We start from the raw sequence: 27867 nt of genomic DNA, 5'->3' as shown, positions 1-27867 counted from the left end.
CCATCTAGTGAGCATTTATTTGACCATAATGCTTTTCAACAGCAAGTCATCACCACCAATGTTCATAGAGTAAATGTTTTTTGAAATCTTTTTATTTATTATTATAATTACTACATGAAAAAATACATAACCAATTAATCTGCTTTAAAACAAACTTAAGTTTAATGGTCATCACAGATGAGATTGGATATAATGAAAAAAGTTATATTGAATTTCTGTAATGAATTTGATTATTAACCAGCTAATTTAAGTATATATCAGATACTGAACTGCTTCTTCCGATCTTCATACAGCTGCACTGGCAGATGGACTGTAAACACTGAACTTTATGGCACGCTGCACGTTTACAAATAACATTGATGGCCAAAATACCGGATTGATCTGCATATATTAGTTATTAAAAATAGCAACTTTCTTTTGTTCCTGCAAATTGGTTGATCTGACAATTAAGACTTGTAAACACACAAAGCTATTGCTCACTATTATGCGCAGTGGATTATTGCACTGTGTTAATTATAGATGTGACTACTGACAACATACTAATCAAAATAACATTTAAAAATAACAATCTAACTATTGGGACACTTGAGTCTGACAATGTCAGTCTCTAAGTGTTTCTTCAAAAGTTCAGTTTACGGTCATGGCTGCTTGAAAGAAAAAAAAAAAAAAAAAAAAAAATTGCCGCTGGGAAGTTTCCAGCAACCAGGCATTTTAGTTCCCTTTTGTAGGCACACTGACATGACAAGCCGATTTACATGTTGTAGATATACATGAGATGTTTACTACAGAGATATGGAATGTGTTAGGATGTTTTCACAGTTTTAAAATGGATTTGCAACACAGCCTAATTGCCTAGCATTGATTATTAACAGGTTACAACTAGAGTTTATAGCAGGACAGTAACTCAGTTTTACACTCTCACATTTTCACAAGATCACAAAACATTAAAACAGGGAGAAAAAAAAAAAAAAAGTAACACACAAACACTCACAGCTGGAGGAGTGTATATACATACATTTACACACACATAAAAACTTCTTTTGACTTCAGAGCGTACAGGTTCAGCGGATTCGATCGTTACATGGTCATGTGTTCCGGAAGTACATAAGAAATATCATCCCAAGGATGGCGGTACAAACCCTGCTTCAACCTCTTCTGGTCCAGATAATGACCTGCATAAGAGAGATAAGGTTGTTTAAATAACATTTCATAACAGACACGTCAGAGATAGAGATCACACACGTGTACACGCACACACACAGACCTATGAATCCCATGCTGCGTCCCAACACAAAGATGCCATTCAGTGCTCCGATTTCCACAAACTCGTCTGCCTCATCGCTGTATAGGACAAAGAAAGTGCATGAGAGATCAGTCTTATTTTTACTACCATTTACATGAACATTTTTCTTCACTAGTGTTATTGTTAACTAAACCTGAAATAAACTGAAAGAATTTGTAGAAGAAGAAAGAAGTACTAAAATTCACATTAACATTACAAAATTACTGAAACTACCATTTTCAGTAACCTTTTTCACACCTGGCCTGTTTGGAGTGTTTGTTTCAGAACCTGGTGCATTTTCTCCCTTAGTTTGGTTCATTTAGGAATTGGTGAACACGACAATCGCACTCAGATCCGCACCAAAACAATCGCCCTGAGATCACCTGAACGAGTTGGTCTCAGCCCAATTAAAAACGCACTCTGAAGCGGTTCGGTTGAGGTGAAAAAGCAATCCGACCCAATGGACTAACTAACCAAGCGGTATCATAATTCATAACGGGAAATGGGTTTTATAAAAAGAAACAGTGTCTGATTCTTTGAGTTTTTGTGGTTGAGAACCAAAGAGCTCCTCTTCATCATGTTGGAGAATTGCTCTTCTCCATGCATTGCAAGAATGCTGTCCTGACGAAGCCTGATTTTCACTCAAACTGCATTATAAAGTGACACATTTGTTTATGTTTATATAGATAGTAGTCAACATTTGAAGTGGATCAAAACCTTTCATCAAAGTTGTCCTAAAACCTTCTTCTTAGGACAACTTAGATGAACTTTTTTGATACACTTCAAATGTTGACTACTAAATAATAATAATAATAATAATAATAATAATAATAATAATAATAATAATAATAATATAATAATATATTATTATTATATATTATTATTATATTATTATTATTATTATTATTAAATTATTATTATTATTATTATTATTATTATTATTATTAAATTATTATTATTATTATATATATATATATATATATATATATATATATATATATATATATTATATATTATATATATATATATATATATATATATATATATATATATATATAAATTTATTTATTCTCAGCCAGAGCGGGCATCAAGGCTACATGCGTCAGATAAAGCCACAACAAGCCTGCGCAGTGAACTTGTCAATAGATCTTGATCAATGACGCAGAGGAATGTAAACAAGTGAACTCTGACCAATAAGAGGACAGTTTTACTCACATGTGACTTGCATAAATACATTTTGGTACGTACGTTCTGAAATGTCTTGTGCAAGATAACCCAACCAAGTAGAAAATGCAACATTGTAACAAATTAAATCCCCTGTTTCAGGAAATGAAAGCAAAAAAAGGTAACAATAAAAGCTAATTCAAAATATTATTAAATCATACAAAAATAACACCGTCCTTTAAACAAGACATTTTACTCCTGTTTTACTGACCGTGTGAAGCCGCCACAGTTCCTCAGCAGATCCACAAATGCCACTCCGATGAAACCATCAACATTCAGGATAAGGTTTGGTTTCTGATAAAAAGAGACATTTTATGAGATTAAAAACAAAAAACAACAACAACCTATACTTGAATTTTCCTCTTGTCACAAACAATGTTCAATAACTACATTTATTCATAGCTTATGCTTTATCTGTCTCACTTCATATGGCATACAGAAGATATTCTGTGTTTTTCCTTGTTTTCCTTTTACAGCTCTGGTCACATTTCACATTGTTCAGCAAATTTTCACTGACAGAATCTAGCCATTTCAAAAGGAATCCATTTTCTCGGGAATTGTGTGGCACTAGCTGCATTTACATGGACCCTAATAATCCATTTGTAATCAGACTAGAAGCCTAGTCCAAAAAACGAAACAAAAACAAAGTCACAAGTCAATGGGGTTGAATTGGCCAAATCCGATTTAAATTTCAGTCGGATTATAAGGGGTGGTTTAAACCTTTTCTAATCCATGTAAACTAGGGGTGTAACGATACGCTCAGGTCACGATACGATACGTATCTCGATACGGAGTTCACGATACGATACGTATCACGATATTTTGAACAAAATGAAACTGAAATTCAAACAAGATTTATTAAAAAAACATGAACAAATTTCAATAATTTTCCTTGTTGTACATACAAGATCACATTTCAATAAAATAAATAAATATAAAATTTTAATAAAAACCTTCTGTATTCAAATTAACAGTTGAATAGGGCTGTCTGTCACTGAAAAAAAATGTTAAATTTAACATGAACTTAGAATTATGAATAGGGGCCGTTCACATATCGCGTCTAAAAACGCGTGGAAGGCGCGGCCGCACCGCTTCTCCTTCTTTCCAAAGCGCTTGCGCTCCCGTGGCGTCGGTCGTTGCTATGCAACCATGAACTGAGCTCTCCAAGAGGATCAGGATGTTTCTGCAAAGGATAAATGATTTCTAGCCCTTGCATTAGTTTTACGACGAGATATATTGATGGAGATAAGATATAAAAAAACACCATGTACAGCTATGATCAGCTGTTCGGCTGAGCTTTTGATGTTTTGTTACGGAAAGGCCATAGCTGATCGGTTGATTCTTGTCACACGACCTGCGGTGCGCTTGCGGCATTCTGAGAAGTTGAGAATTGCATGCGCGTCGCGACCGCGTTGATCCCATTATGAGCGCGCCTGCCGCGCGGCTACATTTGAAAATAATAACTGACTTGCACGCGGAAAAGACGCAATATGTGAACGGCCCCACAGAACTTCTTAAAGCAAAGCATCGCAAGCGTCTTTTGCTTTTCTGTGAGCACAGCTGGTGCTGTGCACTGCGGTGAAAGAAAGCCACGACTTTTCTCACGCGACCATGCAAGAGACTGACATGAGAAACGTTTAAACCTGCTTGCAAGATTCAATGTGTGCCCGAAACACTTACTGAACTAGAGAGCTGATTGAGACACACCATCTACGATAAATCGTTACACCCCTAATACTTATAGTAATTTAAAAATGTGGTAGCATTGGATCTGGACAGGAAGGATAACTCTGGGAGTTGGAAGGGGTGTGTCGCGATTCTGCCTTCTCACATCGCGATACAGGTTCGTGGACCTGCGTATCGCGATTTCGGTTTCATATCGCATATCGTTACAGCCCTAATGTAAACACTTGATCAATCGGATTGAAAACTGAAACTGGAAAGTTCTGCGCATGTGAAATAACACAGAAATGCCGTAATGACATGAAACGAGCAGTTGTTGAATATAGTGTCATAAATGACTGTTGCATCATTGTTTAATTCTCCTTCCACTCATCGTCTGTGGAGTGATGCAGGACCATGTTATCTCACCAGTCCTTCCTTCGTACTCATCCACAGACGCCTTGTTTCGGGCAAGGGAAGGGGGCAATTTACTGATTAATAAATATGAGCAGCACGACGTTAAGTTTCATGTGCTCATGTGTACGCATGTCAAAAGGTCAAATCCGATTTGCTTGTGGCATGTAACTGCGGCCAACGACCAGATCGCTTTATTTAGAGTTCATGTAAACATTATGCTTTGATTCATCAATTGAAACAAAAGGTGTTCATGTAAACATTGCTACCATTAAAATCAGGTGTAAACGAGATCCAAGAGACATTTGTACCTTTGAGGTGGTGATCTTCTCCACCTCCAGAGCATAGTCCAGCAGCTGAGTGGCAGGAAAATGCTGTTTCACAAAATCTTTGAGGATCTGCACCCGCATGTCAGGATTATTGATCTGAAAATCAATCAGTTAAATCAATCAATCAAGCCAACAAACCGAGTGAAAAAGCAGTGTGAAACTGACCCATTTGCCATATAACACACTTACGAACATTTTAGATTTCTCTGTGTGTTTTGGTGTACTCACCGATTTCACCCTGTGTCCAATGCCCATAATGAGTTTGCCGTCTTTCTTCATTTTGTTGACAAACTCCATAGGCAGCATGCCACTGTCAAACGCCTTACTGAACTGCTTAGCAGCTGCGTCCAGGGCACCTCCAAAACGGTCCCCCTAAACACAAATAGAACCAGTGATGAAGCAGATGCTCTTCTGATGCTAAACAGACTGTATGTGGGAAAGTCTTTCATTTCCGTACAATGGTCAGGAGTCCCGAGGTGAGGCTGGAGATCAAGTCTTTGCCAGCACGTGCACACACGATGGTGTTATGAGCTCCAGACACAGCAGGGCCGTGATCCGCAGTCACCATCAGACACATCTCGATGAACTGACATGCATATCGTGGCAGCCTGCAATATGCACATGAAAATAATTTAAGACCGAGTAATTATGTGAGGTACTGGTGGCAAAAAAAAGTTCTTAAAACAAACAGTGAAACACACCTCCTCTGGAACCAGAGCAGGCCGAGGGTGCCGCCCAGCCCGATCTCAGACTTAAAGACCTCAGTAATAGGCATGCCAGCATAAATGAGCTCCTGCCCTCTCTCGTCACAGATACTTGTCATGAAGGACGCAGGCTTACGGATGAGACCCAGCTCCTACAGACAGAGAGAAGGACATACAGATAATTATTAACCACCAGGCAAGAATATTCTAATTGAGTATTTGTCGCCCAAACGTATAAAATGTTCATACTTACACGTGCCCAGGAATAATCCATTGGCACTGTGGGTGGAGGAACCTCTTTAGCAGGCACGATCACACCCTTGGATACCAGATTATCGTACACAGATCTATAGGACACACAAGAATGTGGTTACTGAAGGTCAGGTTACGTTGTTAAATTCATAAGTAGACAGAGGACATACTTGATGACTTCTCCCAGCTCATCAAAGCTCTTTGGCACAAATGCTCCTGCCTCTTCCAGAGCTTGGTTCTTAGCCACTGCAGTCTCAGACGCCTGGTTAGCACAAGCTCCAGCGTGGCCAAACTGGACCTAAACAAAAAAAAGCAGATTACAGTAAGTTAATTCAGGCATTAACATTTGAAAGAGGTTAAACTCATAGTAATGTCCTAAATAAGTCATTTGAACACATTATATGCAATGCAAATGCTCAGTACAGTATGTCTAATATCACTGTGTCATACTCACCTCAGAGGAGAACAAGGTGGCACAGGTTCCGATGCACCAGCAGACCACAGGTTTGGTGATCCTGCCTTCTTTAATGCCATTGCAAATCTTGTACTCTTCATTTCCTCCAATCTGTAAATGAAGAGAAAACCCATGAGTATCATATTGCAGCCATAGTCATATTGAGTGTCATGTTTAAAGGGGAGGAAGAATGGTGTAAGTGGTTAAATAAATGGCACACTCACCTCTCCGAGCACAACGATCATCTTGACACCTGGTGTGTCTTGATACCTCAACACGTGATCCATAAACACAGAGCCTGGATACCTGCAGGAAAAGACACACCCAGCAGGTTTAAACTATCATGCAAATTGTTACACTGATGAAATTCATCTAACTATATTTAGTCTCAAAGAGATGTTGACTTGAATCAACACACCTGTCTCCTCCAATGGCAACTCCTTCATAAACTCCATCGGTAGTGCGCGAGATGATGTTGTTGAGCTCATTGGACATTCCACCAGAGCGGGAGACATAAGCCACACTGCCCGGCCTGTACAGCTTAGACGCCAGGATGTTATCCAGCATCCCACCCGTATTACCAATCTTAAAACAGCCTGGTTTAATACCGCCGACCTACAGCATAAACAAATATAAACCAACACCACAGACTATTATTATTAATAAATCATAAATTATACAATTATCTATAAAATAAAACCTAATTTTTATTTACATAATAATAATAATAATAATAATAATAATAATGATAATGATGATAATAATGATACATTTTATATGCATTGAATAATTAAAAACAATTACATAATTCTGTATTTTTATTCTAAAATGTATATAATAATTTTACTACTACTACTACTACTACTACTACTACTACTACTACTATAAAATGTATATAAAGTTATAGTAATAATAATAACAATAATAATAATAATAATAATAATAATAATAATAATTATTATTATTATTATTAAATAAGAAATTAATATATTTGGACTATTTAGTAATTAATAATAATAATAATAATAATAATAATAATAATAATAATAATAATAATTATTATTATTATTATTATAAAATAATACATTTTAAATATATTTGGACTATTTAGTAATTATTATTATTATTATTATTATTATTATTATTATTATTATTATTATTATTATTATTATTATTAATGCATTGTAGAATTAAAAAGGTTTCTGTAGAATCTTTTTTATTCTAAAATGTATAAAGTTAATACATATATTTTATATGATCATTATTATTATTATTATTATTATTATTATTATTATTATTATTATCCATTATTAGTTATTTAATGATCAATCAAGAAATTTTTATATCTAATATTTCTTTATATAATTACTACTACTACTACTACTACTACTACTACTACTACTACTACTACTACTACTACTACTACTACTACTACTACTACTACTACTACTACTACTACTACTACTACTACTACTACTACTACTACTACTACTACTACTACTACTACTACTACTACTACTACTACTACTACTACTACTACTACTACTACTACTACTACTACTACTACTACTACTACTACTACTACTACTACTACTACTATACAATACTTTATATACATTTTATAGTAAATTATTATTATTATTATTATTATTATTATTTTATATGCATTGTAGAATTAAAAAAGTTTCTGTAGAATCATTTTTTTATTAATACATATATTTTATATTATCATTATTATTATTAACCATAATTAGTTTTGATTGATTTAATGATCAATCAAGACATAAATTATATAATTATATAAAAAAATTGAATATTTAATCTTGTTATATAATAATAATAATAATTATTATAATTATTATTAATACTATATTAACTTTATATACATTTTATAGTATATTATTATTATTATTATTATTATTATTATTATTATTATTATTATTATTATTATTATTATTATTATTATTATTATTATTATTATTATTATTATTATTATTATTATTATACAGGTTTATAAATCATTTTTCCAAATAAGGACTTCTGGTTGTCTATAACTGGCCAGTAGAGGGCACACAAACCTACAATTAATCCAACCAATTTGTCCCCAAAGTACACACATGGACACAAAGTAGAAATGCAGTTTGGAGTCATACCGTTGCAGGTCCAATGATAGTGACTCCCTTCTCATCTGCCATTTTGATAATCTTGCGAGTCAAAGCCTCTGGGATACCCTCAGCTATGATCGCTATGGTGCGGATCTGTATACAACACATTGAACAGATAAACAATCAGACCACATTGGTTTGTGAACATTTAAGGATTAATCCACTGCACAGTACAGCCATATGACTATATAAAGTCAGCTGATGCTGATCTCAGACCTGTGGGTACTGCATGGTCTCTATGGTGCTGTCATAGGCAGAGCGGAGGGAGGCAAAACTGATGAGCACATCCACTTCTGGATGTTTCTTCATTGCATCAGCCATGTTCTTATAGACCGGCAGAAGGATCTCCTTATGGCCCCAGTAAAACTTCTGCTTATGGTCTCCACTGATTACAACAGAAATCATGTATATTAACATTAGGGGTTAAGTGACAAGCTCAAGACCACATTGCTGAACAGAAATTAGCTCTAACTCAAAAACAAGGTTTCCACCAGTAGGTATCACACTATAATGACGCTGTCCAAAACTAGGGTTTTAAATGCATTCGTAAGACTCACGTGAAGGGGTAAACCATGGCTGCTACTGACGGCTCCTGACGTGAGCATACATAATCAAAGTCCAGCATGCCCTGCACCGCACGCGTCTGCATCCCCCACACTATGGACTTGGTGTGGTTACTGAACAGAGTGGTGCTTTTGGCTATAGAGAAAGAAAGACAGAAGGACAAAGAGAAACATTACAGCACATCTCTTTCTTAGAATATAACAAAGTGTTTAAAGTCAGTCTTTGTAGGCTAACAAAATATACTCAAGAAGGGAATGCTTCCAATACAGTGTCCTTTTTTATTAACTAGATGTTCTGAGAGGCCAGTTTGAAGACTTGGGACTGTGCCATCCAGATTTTACAAGCCAGAAGCCACTGAATTTAATAATAAGAAAAAAAAAAAAAAGTAGTAGTAATAATATGCCAAGATGTAGGCCATTTATGTTTGCCAGGTTAATAGAGTATATGCATTGACATCAACACAACCCTTCAGCTGGACTGAGTGGCAAAACGTCCTGCAACATGACTGGATTTACAAGGGGAACTGCAAAAACTCTAGTGTTCCTTACAACTTACCAAAGAACCAGTGGTCCATGGACACTGACATGTGGCCAGGAGGAATCAACATTTATGCGTCTTTAAATAACACTATAAATACAATATAGGTAGATCTAATCCAGATGATGATGAAATATTTTATTTATCCTATAGAAAACAATTATACAATTAGTTTGCTTACTATAAAAGCCAGAAGTGCTTTGAGGCCTCATGGCTGTAATTACAAATGTTACATGCATCTGAGAAATACAGTTTTTTTCTAAGTCAGGGGTTTTCCAGTAAACAATAGATGGCTGTGAAAGACCAATACCATTATTAAAAGGTGTGAAATAAATATGTTACTTTTTGCCTCCTTTTTGGTCCTTGTTACGATGTTACATTTTGCCTATGAGAAAGGGTTAACCATCAATTGGCAGAATTCCAAATCTTTTCTTGTAGCTTTCGGCAGTCTGTAAAAAGACAGCTCTGATTTCTTGTTGAATCTATATATACACAGTCAAATGCAAAGCTCTTTACTATTTTAGCTTTGTGTGTTTTTCGCGGCATTCAAGCTGAACACCAACGCTGCCACTCAGTCTTTTTGCCACTCAGTGGGTGTAACTGCATGCGTTTAACTGCAAGCAAGAAAAATCCATTTTATCTTTGTGTCCATTACTGTTTAAAATCCTTCTAACATGGATCTGTAGGGGGCGCACCAGCCTACCATGAACCTATTCAGTACTGTTACTGTGATCATTGTCTGCTTGTGTGAGTGTGATCACATTTGCACTAACCTGGAGGAAGTCCAGCACGAGTCTTTTGAGCTGATGAGTTTTCTGCTCCAGTTTTGACCTCAGAAAAAGAGGCCGATCTGGAGGAGGCAGGAGTCTGGGAGCAGGAGGGAAAGGGCAGCAATAAGAAAGATCTCTATAGGGAATTATGCATTGGTCATAATGTGATTTTTTTTTTTCACTCTTTACGCTGGCACTTGTAATCCGGCACAAACACCATATTAAGATGTGAGCTCTAAAACCAGTGAAGAAAGACTCAAATAGGAAACTTTACTGAAAGCCATGATTCAGCTAATAACATGCTTGAGGCTATGAGAGGTTTTTAAAATGCAAGCACACTGAAAGTAAGACTGCTGCACACACATAATCACTCACCGTGGTTCCACCACTAGCGTTGAGAAGGAAGTTAGCGGTGTGGGCGGCACCACGAGGCTGTGTGGCGATTGGCCTGTGACCTAGTGCCATCCCAACAATAGCGGTCATGTGGGTCTCGGTGCCAAAAACATGAATGGGGATACCGGTGGTCTTTCCTGCGCACACACAAAAGAGATTAACATGAATGAGTGCAAAAGTGTTGATTTTTTTGTAAACAATGCACACATCAACAAACTCACCAACTTCCCCCATCACTCTTAAACCTTCCTGGTAGTTTGGGCCACCACGACGGACAAATATAGTGACTTCATGTTCTTTCAGAGGGTCCTGGTAGTCTTTGATAGCCCTGACGATACCCTGGTACATATAAAAAGAGCCAAACAAACACATAATGGGTGTATGCATTAACAATATTCACATGTGCTAATGCAGATAGACAGTAAAAATGCACATGCACAGAGTGAGGGAATCTCCGATCTAACCTTGAATGTTGCCGCTACGTTAGTGAAGTTGGCAATGCTGCCTCCAATGATCAGGACTTTACCTACACAAGAGAAATGAATGGTGACACATGGGATATCACATACATGAAACTTCTTTTACATACTGAATGTTTCAGGTAACATCTAATCAAATACCCTGGAATACGATCATGGTCTTGATTTTACCAAGCTGTTGTTATTAATAATATTATTTTATAACAAAAAGTAAAAAAAAAAAAACCTTTTTATTCTCTCACTTTAAAAATCATTCTAATTGGTGAAAGACTAATAAAGAAGCACATCATAGTGGACATACCATCAGGGTGTTTCTCACGGGTCATGAGGGAGAGGATGGTCTTGGCATAATCATATGTTTGTTGCTCACTAGGAGCACCTGAATACTCGCCGTAATTGGCCAGTTCATTGACTCCACCCAGATCACAAATTGTGTCACTATGAGTGAGGAAAATTATAATAGGTTAAACTGCTGGCTAGTAGACAGACATACAGACAGAGACACAAAAACACATAACCACCAACATGTGAAGTTATCCCAAACGAGATCCCAATTAAATCCCAACATTACAGAGCAAATAGAGCAAGTCAAACTATCCAGTAAATCTAGCATGGGTTTTTATTTGTTTGTTTGTTTGTGAGCATTAAATAAGAAAACATTTGGTTTCTTGATCCTTTGCTCCACTCTCAGAAGACGGCACATACGCATCCTAATTAGTCTCCCAACGCTATCTCTCGCTCCATCGCCTCTCTCCATCCAGAGAGAGAAAGACAGATGCCATAGTGAAAGATAAACCTCCAGATAATAATTATCAAGCATGGATGGGAAAGTCATTTAGCTCTCAGTGTCTGGCTCATACAGGTATCTGCTTCATCTCTCAGACCATGAACCACAAGAGTTCTGCTCATTATACCAGCATCTCCCTTCTAACCGTCTCAAATGATAATTTTGCCATTCCAAGCTACTCTCCTAAGATTTAGGATGAATATTCCGTCATCATTTACTCACCTTCATGTCGTTCCAAATCTGCATGACTTTCCACAGAAGATAAACACAAAAGATGATATTTTGAGCAATGTTTTTTGTCCAAACAATAAAAAAGTCGATGGTGCCCAATGTTGTTTTAGACCCCACTGACTTTCATTGTATAGCCAAAAGAGTTGAAACATTCTTCAAAATCTCTTTTGTATTCCACAGAAGAAAGTTATACAGATTGGGAACGCCATTTTAAAGGTGCCATCGAACGTTTTTTTACAAGATGTAATATAAGTCTAAGGTGTCCCCTGAATGTGTCTGTGAAGTTTCAGCTCAAAATACCCCATAGATTTTTTATAATTAATTTTTTTAACTGGCTATTTTGGGGCATCATTAAATATGAGCCGATTTATGCTGTGCGGCCCCTTTAAATCTCGTGCTCTCCGCCCACGGAGCTCGCGCTTGCCTTAAACAGTGCCTAAACAAAGTTTACACAGCTAATATAACCCTCAAATGGATCTTTACAAAGTGTTCGTCATGCATGCATTGGATTATGTGAGTATTGTATACTGTTATAATGTTTACATTGATTCTGAATGAATTTGAGGCTATGCTCCGTGGCTAACGGCTAATGCTACACTGTTGGAGAGATTTATTAAGAATGAAGTTGTGTTTATGAATTATACAGACTGCAAGTGTTTAAAAATGAAAATAGCGACGGCTCTTGTCTCCGTGAATACAGTAAGAAACGATGGTAACTTTAACCACATTTAACAGTATATTAGCAACATGCTAACGAAACATTTAGAAAGACAATTTACAAATATCACTAAAAATATCATGATATCATGGATCATGTCAGTTATTATTGCTCCATCTGCCATTTTTCGCTATTGTTCTTGCTTGCTTACCTAGTCTGATGATTCAGCTGTGCACATCCAGACGTTAATGCCTGCCCTTGTGTAATGCCTTTCATAATGTTGGGAACATGGGCTGGCATATGCAAATATTGGGGTCATACATATTAATGATCCCGACTGTTACGTAACAGTCAGTGTTATGTTGAGATTCGCCTGTTCTTCGGAGGTCTTTTAAACAAATGAGATTTATATAAGAAAGAGGAAGCAATGGAGTTTGAGACTCACTGTGTGTCATTTCCATGTACTGAACTCTTGTTATTCAACTATGCCAAGATAAATTAAATTTTTCATTCGAGGGCACCTTTAAATAATCGCTTTCAATTTAAGCAATTAACAATGAGATTCATCCATACACAATCCATAACTCCTGAGTGACACGTACCTGTACACAACAGAAGCTCCGCCCCCTGCCACCATGGTCCAGATCCGTCCGCGAGGGTTCAGGAGAGTGAGTTTGAGGCTGGCACCACTCTTGGCATCTAGATCAGCTATGTATGCCTCCTACAGAAAGGTTATAAAAAGGCTTTTGTACAGTACAATTTTTTTGTGTGTTAATTTCCATATAGCTGGGTAAGGTTAACATCATTTGGTTAAAATGAAACCATCAGTTCAGCAAAAATGGATCTACTATGCCAGGGGTGTCCAAACTCAGTCCTGGAGGGCCACTGTCCTGCAGAGTTTATCTCCAACTTGCCTCAACACACGTCTGGACGTTTAGTATGATTAAAAGACCTTGATTAGCTGGTTCATGTGTGTTTAATTGGGGTTGGAGCTCCAGAACAGTGGCCCTCCAAGAGCAGGACTGGACACCCCGGTATTACACAAATACCATAATGAAGAAAAAAAACTGCTCAAAAATGACAAAAAAGTAGAAATTGTTGTGCAGGTGCAGTAAACAGAAACATCATAAAAGGCTTGTGGAGAGTGTGTTGGCCAAATATTTAATGAAGCCAACACGCTTCCCTGTCAAACCCATATGGACCAATTATAGCAGCACATCAGACCGAAAGGTAACACATTGTATCTAAAGTTATTTATTAATAAGCCAACTCTGATTTTATTCCAGCTAAACCAGTCTGTTATAACAGCTTTGGTATCTGTGTGTGTGACAGAAACCAATTAAACCAGCCTTCTGTCAGATAAACATTGCCTCAACACATACTGCCAACAGTGACGAAGAGCAGGAGACGCATGACTCTCTCCCTGCACTGACTCGTCCCTGTAATAGTGTCTGTGTGGTGAGTTTGAACGCCATGAATGATTTATGAAGGACTGCTTCCAATTAATTATTAAATCATATTCATCAGAAGAAGTGAAACTAAGCAAACGCAGCAGAATACGAGAGGTACAAGCTTCCGACTGATGAATCAACAAAAACAAAGTGATAAAGGCAGCCGATTCCTTCCTGTTCTTTTTTGGGCTTATAGACTAACTCATACAAGTTCATATTTATCTGTCACTGAATCACTGAAAATCTACAATACGATCCAACAAAATACATGTAACAAATATTGGTACCTCAGGATAGGCCTCTCTGCCGAAGGGAGGGGGAAACTCCACATCACCCCACTTGGCCTTGCACAAATAATCGGCTGTGGCATCGATTTTAGCAGCCATGTCCAGCACAAACACTCCATCCTTAGTGACCACTGACAGAGAGAAAGGGAGCATTTTTTCATACCAGCTTGAACTTCACAAACTGATTGCACTTTGTGTATCTTGTCTGCCTTAGGCAATAATGAAATGTACATTTCCAATGAATCCTTCATTTAAATCTCAGAGTTACTGAATGCTTTGGATTGTGCTGTGGATATGTGATGTTGAGGTGATGGCATGTGTTTCAGGCACATCCAAGTGTGGCAATATTTTGATTTTTATTGGAATAGTTCTTGAGTCATGCATCCACAGGATGACGATGCACTTTTATGGTTTAAAGAAAAATGTCAAACTCGGGCAGACAGAGCATGTTTTCTAACAGGCTGAGAAGCAGAATTTCTCTGCTGATTTGAGCATGTGAAATGGTAAAAGTGTTATTTATATAGACAAATCCCAAACAGGAACATCAAAGGAAGTTAGAAACTCAGTTCATAACCCAGGAACAGATGCCATAGGGCACACAGGGATTATTAATTAGTGCCCAATGAAACATCCCTTGTCATCATCAAACAGCATCCATGTTAATTAATCAGCAATCTATTTCCTCAAAATATTCTATGATGTTTTTTTGACACCAAGTTGGATCAGAGTTCGAACTTTAATAATGTAAGAAAATAAGCAAATCAAGTGTAAAATATTTTTAACATAAGACTTGCTCTTAATAATTCAACTTTTACTCTTTTCCTTGAACTCAAAGTGGTTTGTCTTTAGTCTCCATAGAGTGAAACAACAGTGCCAAGACATTGGGAAGAACTGAATCAGAAGTCTGGGTGGGTGCACCAACGCCATCCATGACTGGGCGGGGTGGGCTGCTTTAATGACTTACCAAGAGGGTTGATCTCCAAGTATGTAAAGTATAAGTCTTCATACAGGTTGAACAAGCCCACCAGGAAACTAGTCAACATCCTGCAGAGACCCAAAAAAAAAAAAAAATAATAATAATAATTCAGTAATATTCAGTTATTAGAATATTATTGTTATATTAAATATTATGAACATGCTAAACTGAAAGTAGTTTATTTTAGTTCCACAATAAAGCACAAAACAATGCCAACATCACAAAATCTCATCATTGACATCACACACCCAAAATAAGTATGGATTTGTGGTTGACCGTTTCATGACAAATAAATGAACAAACAATGGAAATACAAAAGTAAAACAGAGACTCTGAAAGTAAGCTTATTTTTCTTACTCCATTGGCACTTGTTACACTACTGTTCAAAGGTTTGGGGCCAGTAAGATTTTTTTTTAAATGTTTTTGAAAGAAGTCTCCTCATGTTCACCAAGGCTGCATTCATTTGATCAAAAATTCAGTAAAAACTGCAGTATTGTGAAATATTACAGCAATTTAAAATAACCATTTCTATTTTAATATATTTTAAAGTTGCATTTATTCCTGTGGTGACAAAGCTGAATTTTCTTCTTCTTATTATCAATGTTTAAAAAAAAAAAAAAACAGTTCTGCTGCTTAATGTTTTTGTGGAAGCTGTTGATATATATGCATCCTTGCTGCGCGCATATTATTATTATATATATATATATATTATATATATATATATATATATATATATATATTATTATATTATATTATATATATATATATATATATATATATATATATATATATATATATATATATATATATATATATATATATATATCCTATTATATGCATCCTTGCTGAATGAATTCATGTTCAACCTGACCCTAAATATTGACTAGATTTTAAGAGAAAATTAGAGATTAACAACTTTTTTTGGTAATACAGACTGTATTGACTTAATATTGCAAGCAAAATAAATTGAAAACAGAAAGTGACTGGAAACAGTAATGACACCCAATTTAATGTCAGAATCAGTTACCAATCTAGCCAGAACAGCTGCTGTTTGGAGTAACGAGGGAAAATAAAGGGAGACATGAGGGAGGAGAGAGATTGAGAGAATCATCTGTCATCCACCTAATAAAAAAAAAAAGATGGCCCGTAGTCCAGAGAACACAAATTATACAAGAGAAACGACAGGGAGACTGAATCACTGGAGGAAGAGGGAGGAACTCGTGGGATGACAGTAAATCAGTAAATGTACTTGGTGAAATATGACAAAAGGAGATTTAGAGTTGTGTGCTGTATTTTTTCCCTAAGAGCATTGTATGCATGTCTGACTGAGAAAGAGAGAGAGAGGTAGAGTAAAAACAAATGGATGAATAGAAAGTGAGCTGTGGACATTGGCCAATGCTGCCAAACAATCTCCCCGTCAATCTCAATGTCAGCCAAGACGGTGAGGCCAGCCAGAACGAGACGTCGTGTATGTGTGTGCGTGCGCCATCAAAAAGATGGACAAGGTTTATAAACGTGAATTGAATAATACTGGGGGGTGGGCGGACACGGGGAAAGAGGAAAGATCTCATTTGTGTAATGGATCAAAGTGCCCTCAACTACTGCCAGCACAGCTGAGAGCATCTCGTTTACTTGCTTGTCCTCCCTTCATCTTTCTCTCTCTCTCATTTTTTGCTCACCGTTATCCTGTCCTGATATGCATATACCAGGACAAGATTTGCCTGCAGCTTCTTGTGTTCAAGGATACAGAGGGGATACTCATGGGGGTTTTGAGACAATTTGTTATATTTCCCCTAAAGTGGTCTTACAAGGAAGTTGAATCAACATATAACATAAAAAGGAGTGTTTACACAGACTTTGTTGACTGTCTGGGGAAAAAAAAAAAGGGGAAAAAAAAAAAAAAAAAAAGGACAAACCGCCATATTTAAACTTATTTAATGACTGAAATATAGAAAAATGAAGAGAAACACCTCAGCACAACACAAAAAGTCTAAAAAAAAACTATAGATGACAAGAGTTAGAGACTATACATTTCACCCCCCACTACAGTTTTAGGGGAAAAAAAAAAAAAAAAAAAAAAAAATCAGTGCAGTCCTGCTGAATTAAACATGGTAAAATGTATACAATTTGATATTTATGTATTTGATCTGATTGTCTGACTCACTCTTTCTTATCTGCAGGGGCGTGTGTGAGGAGCTGACTCTTGACTATGTCCGCGCTGATCTTCTCATCCACTCCCACCAGGAGCTTCAAGGCTTTAGAGTCCACGTCACCCACGTCCACACCACCCTCATGATGGAAGAGCATGTAATCGCCTTCACGTGTGGCATAGATGCACACGTAAAACTCCTCCTCCTGAGGGAAAGTCACAATTGAACAATATTACCTCTCTCTTTCTAATTTTTGCTCAAGCCATGCTGTATTTGAGAGACAAATTGGTGGATCCAAAATGGTCAATATTCATATTCATGCATTTTATTCATAATTATGTTACTCATTTATGGCTTATGATTTATCAATTTTACTTTTGATTTCATGTATTTATGTACTTATATATTAATTCTCATCATATTTTCAAGTATTTACTTGTTATTGTACCCTTATGGTCATTCTTCTGCCAAGTACTGCAGAAGTGATGTTTTTCAGAATTAGTTGCACATTTGAACTTAATTTCTGTTTTTATTTCTGCTGACATTTGATATTATAAGATTTGCAAAATTCCCTTAAGTGGGCCAAAATAACCCCTACAACTATTTTTGACACTGGACCAGTCTGACATAATGGGTAAAAGCATCTAATCTTTTCTTATTAGAACAAAAACATCAGTTTGAGTGGGATGTAAATTTCCCAATATGCTTCTGGTATAAAATGGGCTGAGTCATTGGCTCTTTCCTTTGCTCTCGCCTTCTCTTCTGCTTCATCTCTCCTATCTGGAAATGTCTTAATTATTGTTCTTTCTTTTGTATACTCTAATCTTCATCTATTAGATACAATACTCAGATTTCAGAATGTTATTTTACCTTTTGGTTTTATTAAATATTTTCATTATCGATTAAAGTTTGCGTGTGAGGCTAAATTTAATTGTAATGAATAAATAATTTTTCTTCAACGTCATCAACAGCCTGGATCTCATTTTCTCAAGTTTTTGCATCACAAATCATGACCTACACTTTGTTAGTTTCGGATAGTAATCCATTAACATACATCATACATCTTACAACAATTTAAGTAATATAACCCCTACAATAAAAAAATATTAATAATATATACTTATAATAAATTATAATATAATTTTAGTAGCAATAGTAATAGATATTACTATTTATTGATCATTATTATTTAAAATGATTTTTATTTTTATTTTTATTATAATTAAATAAGCCAATTTATCCATGGACATAGTACACAGCATTTAGTGGACAGGCTCACCTGCTTGTGGGCTACAAAGGGCTCAATCAGGAAGTTCTTGAGAATGCCTTTAGCCTTCCCCACCTGAGAGACAGAGAGATTTTAAAAGCTTATGCTTGTATATCAGGCTTTCCCTAAGGGTTAAACATCAGAAACTGCCTTTGGTTCAAATCTAAAAGCTTCTCCTAATGAAAAACACACAATGAAAAGAGAATTATGTAAGAGGCAGAAGAAAAGGAGGCCAGAGATGGGGAGGAGGAGGTAGAGAAGAGGAGAGCAAGTGTTCAGACGGTATAAAGGCTTGTACTGAGCACCAGTGATTGTACCTCAGTGTTCAGAGACTCGCTGAGAAAAGTGAAAGATTTGACAAGTAGAGCCGCAAGCCAAACACAAACACACACGCACAACAATCTCATTTGTGCTGCCGTCACAACAGTGGGCCAAAAGGCCAGTTGATATAAATGAGCTAGAGAGAAAGAGGAAGGCGAGGTGACATTTCAAAGTGAGGGAGGATAAAATAAAGGGATGACGAGGTGAAACACTCAACAATGAAAGTGGGAGAGACCACAGGGGACATGACCAGCCTAGCAGATGAAAGACAGAGAGAGATCAAAAAAAAAAAAACAAAGCAGCATAAGGCAATAAAAAAATATTTCAATATTAAAATGACCATAATAAGAAGATACAATTAAAAACACATATAATGCAAATGTATGTCTTTCTCTCAGCAAATATGTTTTTGGCCCTCAGGCAACAATGTATGCAGGGGCATGACATTATATTGGGATACATAAACTGCACACATGCAGAATATAAAAAGCACACACAGCAAATGCATTTCACACAAGGAAGGCAATACCAACAAACCTAATGCTAAGGTTAAGAGGCAGTTTTTTGTATCTGTCCTTACCACTGTCTCCTTCATAAAGCGGGGTTTGAGCCAGTCCTTCACACCCTTCAGATCCAGGTTCACACCCACCAGTCCCAGTTTTCCTCTGCGCTTGATCAGCTGATCTGGCTTAACGACTAACCGCTGGACAGAAACATGAGAAACGCCATGATAAATCAATCAAATAATGAATATAACTTCAAGTCATGCTGCAAATATAATTGCTGGTGTTACTGAAAAAAGAACAATGAATGGAAAATACATCTGTGACAAAATGCAAGGCTGAACTGACTTGAGACTATGAGATCTAGACTGAAAATTCTCTTAAACTAAAAATCCTGAAAACTCTTCTACATTTAAATGAAAAATCCTGATTTTCAATGTGGTCTTAAATGTGTGTGTTAAGAAAACACAAAGGGAAGGCAGGGGGACGATCAAATGAAATTTCACATCTATAAGCGACTTCCTAATTAAACTGGTCTCGGTCGCTGAGAGAGACATGAGTCATATCTAATATCATTTTACCCTCTGGGCTCCTCTATAAAGGTGATTAAGAGTGCTTTTTCAGCAGAAACTGTCCTGTACTGTCATTTGAGAAATTCAGCTATGCTCACTTTAGCTGCTTTAAATGATCTGCTAGTGAAGTAGCATACTAATGACTGCCTGTGTCTCTATATGAGTTCTTTTACTCATTTACCCCTTGAGCCCTCAACAGAACTGCAGCGCATAAAGGTCTTATGAGTCTAATTAGATGGCATTGATGGTAAAAGTAACACTTCAGATGATTTCTGAATCATTTGGAGAAACTACTCAATGACAAGAACAATCATTGTAATAGTTACATTATATTTTTATTGCAATAAAATACTATGTACATTTCTTAATGCTAGTTTATATTTAAAAATGTATAATTATAATATAAATATAATTAAATAAAATTCATTCACTGACAAATGAAATTTCTGTCATTAATTACTCATAATTAATGACAGAAAGATATTTTTGATAAAATCCATGAGCTCTCCGACCCCTCAATAGACAGCAATTTAATAACCACTGTCAAGGCCCAGAAATAGTGAGCCGGCGTTTACTATGTCAACTGCGTAGGACACTGACATGAAAGAGAAGAGATTGTTGAATAAATCAGTAATTTTTGTTTTGTTTTTGTGCACAAAAAGTATCCTAGTCGCTTCATAATATTAAGGTTGAAGCACTGTAGTCACATGGACTATTTAACAATGTTTTAGTACCTTTCAGGGCCTTGACAGTGGTAATTAAATTGCTGTCTACGGAGAGGTCAGAGAGCCATTGGATCTCATCAAAAATATCTTAATTTGTGTTCTGAAGATGAACGAAGGTCTTACGGGTTTAGAATGACATGAGGGTGAGTAATTAATGTCAGAATTTTCATTTTTGGGTGAACTAACCCTTTAATATAATTGAATTATATTTAAAATATAATATAATATACATAATTTATCATAAAACTAAATTAAGATATAACTGAATTCATAATATAATAATTAATTATACTATAATTTAATATTTATAATATATATAATATTTAAGACATGATCTATTTTTAGAAAAAAAAAAAATTCAAATTACATGATATGCTGGGTTATTATTTAAAGATATAAAAATGTTTAAAATATTAAAAAATATTTACATAATATTTGCTGAAAAAACCCTAAATAAAGATTTAAAGACATCACATTATTGTGGCAAACAATAAAACCATTGAATAGGGATTAAAACCAAGTTAGCAATTACTGTTCAAGAGTACACAGCGATTCATTTTGCAACAGAGTTTGAGACAGATACAGTTCTCCAATTCCACCTGCACTATTTTTTTTTTAATTGCTGGCCTTTGTACAAGTGGCTCATGGTCACTGATCACGAGGTCTTTGGTTACTGAGTTGCATCACTTGACCGTTCCAGTTTCATCTCAAGCCCAAATGTGATCCCAGGGGCCTGTACCATGAAGCTGGATTAGCTGGCTAGCCAGGTAAGTTTCAGATTAGTTTGCGCCAATCCTGGGTTTTAGGTACCATGAAAGTAACTTGACTTTTAGCGGTGTTCATCGGCATGGTAACTTATGCTCCATGGCTAACCTGCTCCGGGGCAGGTTATGTTCTGGGTTAGAGATTTCAAACTGAAATTGGACCAATCATATGTGAGCTAAGTGACACTGACACACTCAACACAAAGTCACTCCCCCAGTTTCTCTTCCTCCAAATTAAAGGTCATTATATAGTAAAAACAAATATTTAATGATGAAATTGTCTGGTTTTAATGATGATATAATTTATATATGATTTGTATAATTATATGATCTATATTTTTATTAATCCATTACACACACGCAAGTTTAGTGTAACAGTAGTTATTAAGCACTTAGTTTCAATGAATATTATAGATCATATGTAATATAGGCCTAAATAAGGAGTAAATATACTCTTTAAAAATTACTACATGTGACCTTGTATGTTTGAGTCTCTATCGTTATATATTATCAACTATATAAACTAACTTCACAACTTTCACTTGCACTGATAGAGAAAGATCATTTCTTTTATTTGTCCTCTTTCACAGACAAGTATTTTCCATTAGTGTAAATGCATTTAAATTCTTCATTTTCAGGGAAAGAGTTTTGAATCGCGCTGGCTCTCTCACGAGAAGTGAATCACAGTTTATTTCTGTTGCAAGGCATGTGATTGGCTGTTTGCCACTGATGTCACGGATTCATGTGCACGTGCTCCACAAACTCAGGATCAAAGCCTGAGTTGACAGAGAAAGTTGATGATCAGCATCATGGTACCAACAAAGCCGGATTGGAGTGGTTTGGTTTTGTCAACTCGAAACTAATCCTATAACCCTGAGTTTGTTCAACTACCATCATGGTACAGGCCCCAGGTCAGTTACTTCCAACAGTGGTCTTACCTCGGTCAGAAGCCAAGGGTGATCCTGGACCAGTCGCTCCCAGTCAGTTTCTGCTGTCACATTAGCATAGCGGAAGCGGTTCTGTACGGCGGCTGTAGTGCAAATGTGTTTGTAAAGGAATTCCTTCCCCGTCTGCTCGGAGATGGCTTTGGCTGACATGGTGCTGCTAGATGATTAAAAATGCACTGCAGAGAAACAGACACAGCAACTCATTAACCATCAGCCACTGGAGACCAATAAATGAACAGCAACCTTTCAAAATATTTTACGAACATGCAGGAGGCATGTATGATCAGTGCAATAAATATATCTTGTTAAAAGAGATTTTAATCTCAATGAGACTTCCGGGTAAAATAAAGGTAAATATTAAAAATAAAAATAATGAATAAAAAGTCTAATAAGACTAAATAAATAAATAAATAAATAAGATCATTAAAAATAACTAAGGCTAAATAAACTAAAAAGGCTAAATAGAAAAAATGCTAAAAATACATAAATAGTTTTTGCTAGATTTGTTAGATATGTTTTTAAAATGCAGTATATAAATTCAATACATGGAGTAAATCGCTTTGTCCATTCTGCTTTAACCAGGAAACGGACCAGGAAGTTAAGGTGCTAAGTGAAACTAACACCCTAACTATCACATTTAAAGAGCATCCTGCTGAAACAGACGTAACGTAACACCTATAAATATTCTGTAGAATTCGTCATTTTTCCCAGCATGTTCTCTTTTGCCGTATTACAATAGTCTTCGTCACTCAGTTCATTTGCTGGTCGATCTGTTTTTACCTTTTCCTGAATCAGGAAAGGCAGCTAAAAATAGGCTTGATGCTCACCCTGATTTGATTAGACCTGGACTTCGTGCTGGGCACAAGACCAACCATTCACCTGCAGTCTGACTAACGCATGATAGAAGCACAATCAAGTACATCATCTAACCCGCTAAGCATTCTTAAACCTAAAGAAAAGAAATAACATCCAGACAGACAATACTGTAAGGTACTGTCCTTATAACCAGTTTTACCAAATCTTATTATGCATTAGTACACCTATATGAGCAAGAAGTTATTATTGCCTTTCTCTCCATCAACAGTACCATGCAGTGAAAACTCTCATACATGGGTGCATTTGTGACTGGCAGGCTAAAGTCCCATTCAGATGACACTGCTGTCTGAACCCTGTCAGGACGTGCAGTAGAACGAAAGTGCCAAGCTGTCAGTGGGGTCAACACAACCCGGATTTGTTTATAAAAAAAAAAAAAAAAAAAAAAAAAAAAAAAAGACTGAGAATGACAAAGGCCAAATGTCTCAATCTGCATTCAGCACTATACTGGCTAAAACAACACAGTCAACATAAAATATGATTACACTACCATTCAAAAGATTTTTGCGTTATTATAAGAAATATAAAACTAGTTTTACAACATCTAGAAATTATTACTTTTATTTAGAAAGAATGCATTAAAATTTATCAAAAGTGACAGTAAAGACATTTATAACATTATACAAGATTTCGGTTTCAAATAAATGTTGTTCTTTTGAACTTTCTATTCATCATAGAATCCTGAAAAAAAATGTAACACTGTTTTGACAAAAATATGAAGCAGCACAACTGTTTTCAATATTGAAAATAATAATAAATGTTTCTTTAAGCATCAAATCATCATATCAGAATGATTTCTGAAGGATCATGTGACACTGAAGACTGGAATAATGATGCTGAAAATTCAGCTTTGATCACAGGAATAAATTACATTTTAAAATAGATTAAAACATAGTTCTTTTAAATTGTAATATTTCACAATATTACTTTACTGTATTTTTATTAAATAAGCCTTGGTGAGTATAAGAGACTTCTTTCAAAACAATAAAATAAATATTACTGACTCCAAACTTTTGTATAGTAGCGTATGTGATATTCTGAATTTATTTTTTAATCAATTTTTTCATATCAGCATCAACTGCTATATTTTTATTGCAAGATCGAAGGGTTTTTAAACAGAAGACACACACAATAAACAAATAGGCTTCTCACAACATTACAACAAAAACTTAAGATCTTTCAATTTTATATTTGCTAAAAATCCTACACAGCAAAAGTTAAAATCAACTCTGCTCAGAGTACATATGGTCCCTCTCTAAATAGTGTTAAAATAACACTGAAGCAGGAGTTTAAGTTAATGAGATAATTAAGCAAATAATTAAGTGATGATTGTGCATTAGTGATGAACACCTGCTGTTAACAAGCAGAATCACTGAAGAAAAGAGAAACACAAGAACTACAACTGACTTCAGTCACAGCCTTATTAATTGATTAATTATCTCATCAAATTTAACTCTGCTTCAGTGTTATTTTAACACCATTTAGAGAGGGACCATATGTACTCTGAGCAGAGTTGATTTAACTCTGGAGATTTTACTATGTAAAAATGTTCCAGTTGAAAACTTTAAAAAGAGATTTATTAAGGGACATTAAGATGAAAATTATTACTAACACACAAAAAAAGGCCTCAGTGATTTTTTTTTACTGATTTCATGGATAACATTGTCTGCAATGCTCTAACTAACAAGAATTCAATTTTATCTTCTTTATGCACCTTAATAATAGTCTAATTGTTTCTTAAAGCTCCCCTTCTGTAATGAGAATGAATGTGGATGCATGTGGCGAGGAGAACAGAGCATTCAGTTAGCAGACAGTCAGGTCCTTGACCCACACAATTTACTAATGAAGAGAGAGGACCGCTCCACCCCCAACATCACCCATCACCCACTGGAGTGCTGTAAATGTATCTACAGACGGAGAAGAAAGCAACGTATTTTTAAGACTTCAGCATTGCTCTGATACATATGCACAAACACACATTGCTGTATCAATACATCTAGATTTGATATCCATCACTGCAAACATCAGCCAAAAGGAAGTAATGAGTCATCGCGCTGGTCACACTGGACTCACAGGTCAGGGATATAAAATAAGTTAACCACTATATGACAGATAACCAAACAGACTTGTGAAACCAACACTGCACCCAAAAACAAATAATGGTGCAGCTTTTAAAATGAGATAATCAAATAGTGTGCAAAGGTATCATAAAATGCATTTAAAGAGAGTTATATTCATATATAGAGTTATATATATATATACACACACATTTATTTTTCTGATTGTTGCTGTAATCTGAGGTCTGCATTTACATCGTTTAAAAAAACAAAAACAAACATACAACTGTGACCACCATATCGTTTCAACACTAAATCTCCAGTAACTTCCTATTTCATCAAAACAAGAAAGAAACTGACAGCTTACACTGACTGACAAAAGATCCCATATTTATTTATCACTGTTTTAGGATAGTAACAATAAGAGCAGTAACAGAAGCAATGGTTTCCGTGGTGCATTTCTGTATGATGGATGAAGAAGAGAAAAACTGGCAGTGTATCTCTAGATTCAGAAGATAGTCTCCTCTACAGCGAGTGATGTGCCGTGTACTTTCCTGTATTACTGAGGGCGCTGCCAAGTGTTTTAGCAGTATTGATCTAGCTGCACGCAGAATCACCAGTGCCCTGATCTGATCCCATTTACAATGGTGCGGTCAGACGGTAATGCCGTGCAGGGCAGTTGCATGCACACACGCTCATACTGCGATGCACAGCTGGTTAAGGGATAGTGCATTACACTAGTAGTGATGCAGCTGATTTATAACTGCGTTTCCCTCAATCACAAAAACAGAGGCGGTATCATTCATCACATAGGAAGGATGCGGGGAGAAGGGAGGTGTCACACTAAAGATATTGATCTCATTACCCTCCACACTAATCCAACACACATGTCAGATATTTGTATTATACTGTTAAATGTAAATAACAGGAGAAACTTAAACTGCAACACCAAATCTAAAGTTTATGGTTATTAATCTCATATCTATCCTGATTGATATCTACTCATCTAAAGCACAAGGATTCATCTTCCTTATTTTATTTAAGCGCAAGCTCTTCATCTAAATGCAGATTCACATTAATTAAATGCCTCACTAAAAGCAATCAATTTAAACATTCATTCTTATAAAACTAGTAAGTGTGTTAGCTTTTAAATGCTTGAAAGTAATCTAATTGAGACTAGTAACATTTCATTAAATACAAATGCTTCTTCCATTGATACTAGTCAATATACCAATATGGGATAGTGACTAGTAGCAAGAGAATAAATACTAGCATCTAATGCATACTAGTGACTAATTGATTGGTCAGGACTGCATTATGCACTAGTGACTAATTGAAGTGTGCAAGTACTAAAATATAATTAATAGTAACTAGAAGAGCTGAAAACCATACATATACATAATATATACTAGTACTTTTAAGGAATATATGTATAAACGGCTTGCCATATAACGTGACAAACCTTTCTAGAGTATAATTAACTAAAGGAAATGATAATTTGCTTTAATTGTTCTTGTGTGCTGTATTTGCTTCTTTCATTCAAGAACATAACATGCACCTTTCACTTCCGTATACGTGAAAGGTGTTAACGAAGTCATTCATTCATTCATTCATATGACAGGGAAAGACCAGCAGAACCTGTCTCCACACGGGTCTGTGTGTGTGTGTGTGTGTGTGTGTGTGAGACTGATGTTCATGATGGAAATAACAATACATGTAGACAAAGTTAGTCAACACTGATCTCCACAGCATTTTGTGCAAAAACAGCTGTGTCACTGTACGCTTTGCATTCTGTAAATTTACTTCCAAATGAACGACTGCTTTCAGTACTCATTGTTTACATTACTAGCACGTTGATGTTTTAAGTCACTTACCGGTCTGTGTACGATTGAGGATAGCAAGGTTTCTCCTTTCGGGGAGTTCCTGCTGTGCGCAGTGTCTCTGAGTGTGTTGACAGTCGAGTTATGGTGCAGGAGACACTTTTCCTCCAGAAAGCGTGGCTTCTTCTTCTCTCTCGCACCCTCCCTCACTGTCCTTTCAGCCGTTCCTGTTTTCTCTGCGCCGACATC

At 36.0% G+C, this 27867-nt stretch overlaps 1 protein-coding gene across 1 annotated transcript; it reads right to left on the bottom strand.

Annotated features, from left to right (window-relative positions):
• Nucleotides 1-138: 138 nt before the first annotated feature.
• On the bottom strand, nt 139-27867 carry aclya (ATP citrate lyase a). Its single transcript, XM_048209568.1, has 28 exons — nt 27673-27867; nt 22860-23044; nt 19938-20060; nt 19049-19111; nt 17784-17974; nt 15608-15687; nt 14644-14774; nt 13508-13626; nt 11531-11667; nt 11215-11276; nt 10972-11089; nt 10733-10887; nt 10361-10454; nt 9044-9185; nt 8703-8871; nt 8475-8579; nt 6740-6936; nt 6546-6627; nt 6322-6432; nt 6038-6165; nt 5869-5962; nt 5613-5767; nt 5369-5519; nt 5140-5283; nt 4894-5007; nt 2718-2800; nt 1265-1341; nt 139-1172 (listed from the first exon to the last, which is right to left on the bottom strand). Exons 2-28 carry the CDS (start codon nt 23016-23018, stop codon nt 1078-1080), a joined length of 3279 nt encoding a protein of 1092 aa, XP_048065525.1. The 5' UTR covers nt 23019-23044; nt 27673-27867; the 3' UTR covers nt 139-1077.

Source organism: Megalobrama amblycephala, linkage group LG1 (assembly GCF_018812025.1).
Source record: "Megalobrama amblycephala isolate DHTTF-2021 linkage group LG1, ASM1881202v1, whole genome shotgun sequence".
Lineage (NCBI taxonomy): Eukaryota > Metazoa > Chordata > Actinopteri > Cypriniformes > Xenocyprididae > Megalobrama > Megalobrama amblycephala.
This window is presented reverse-complemented; position numbering and strand designations above follow the sequence as displayed.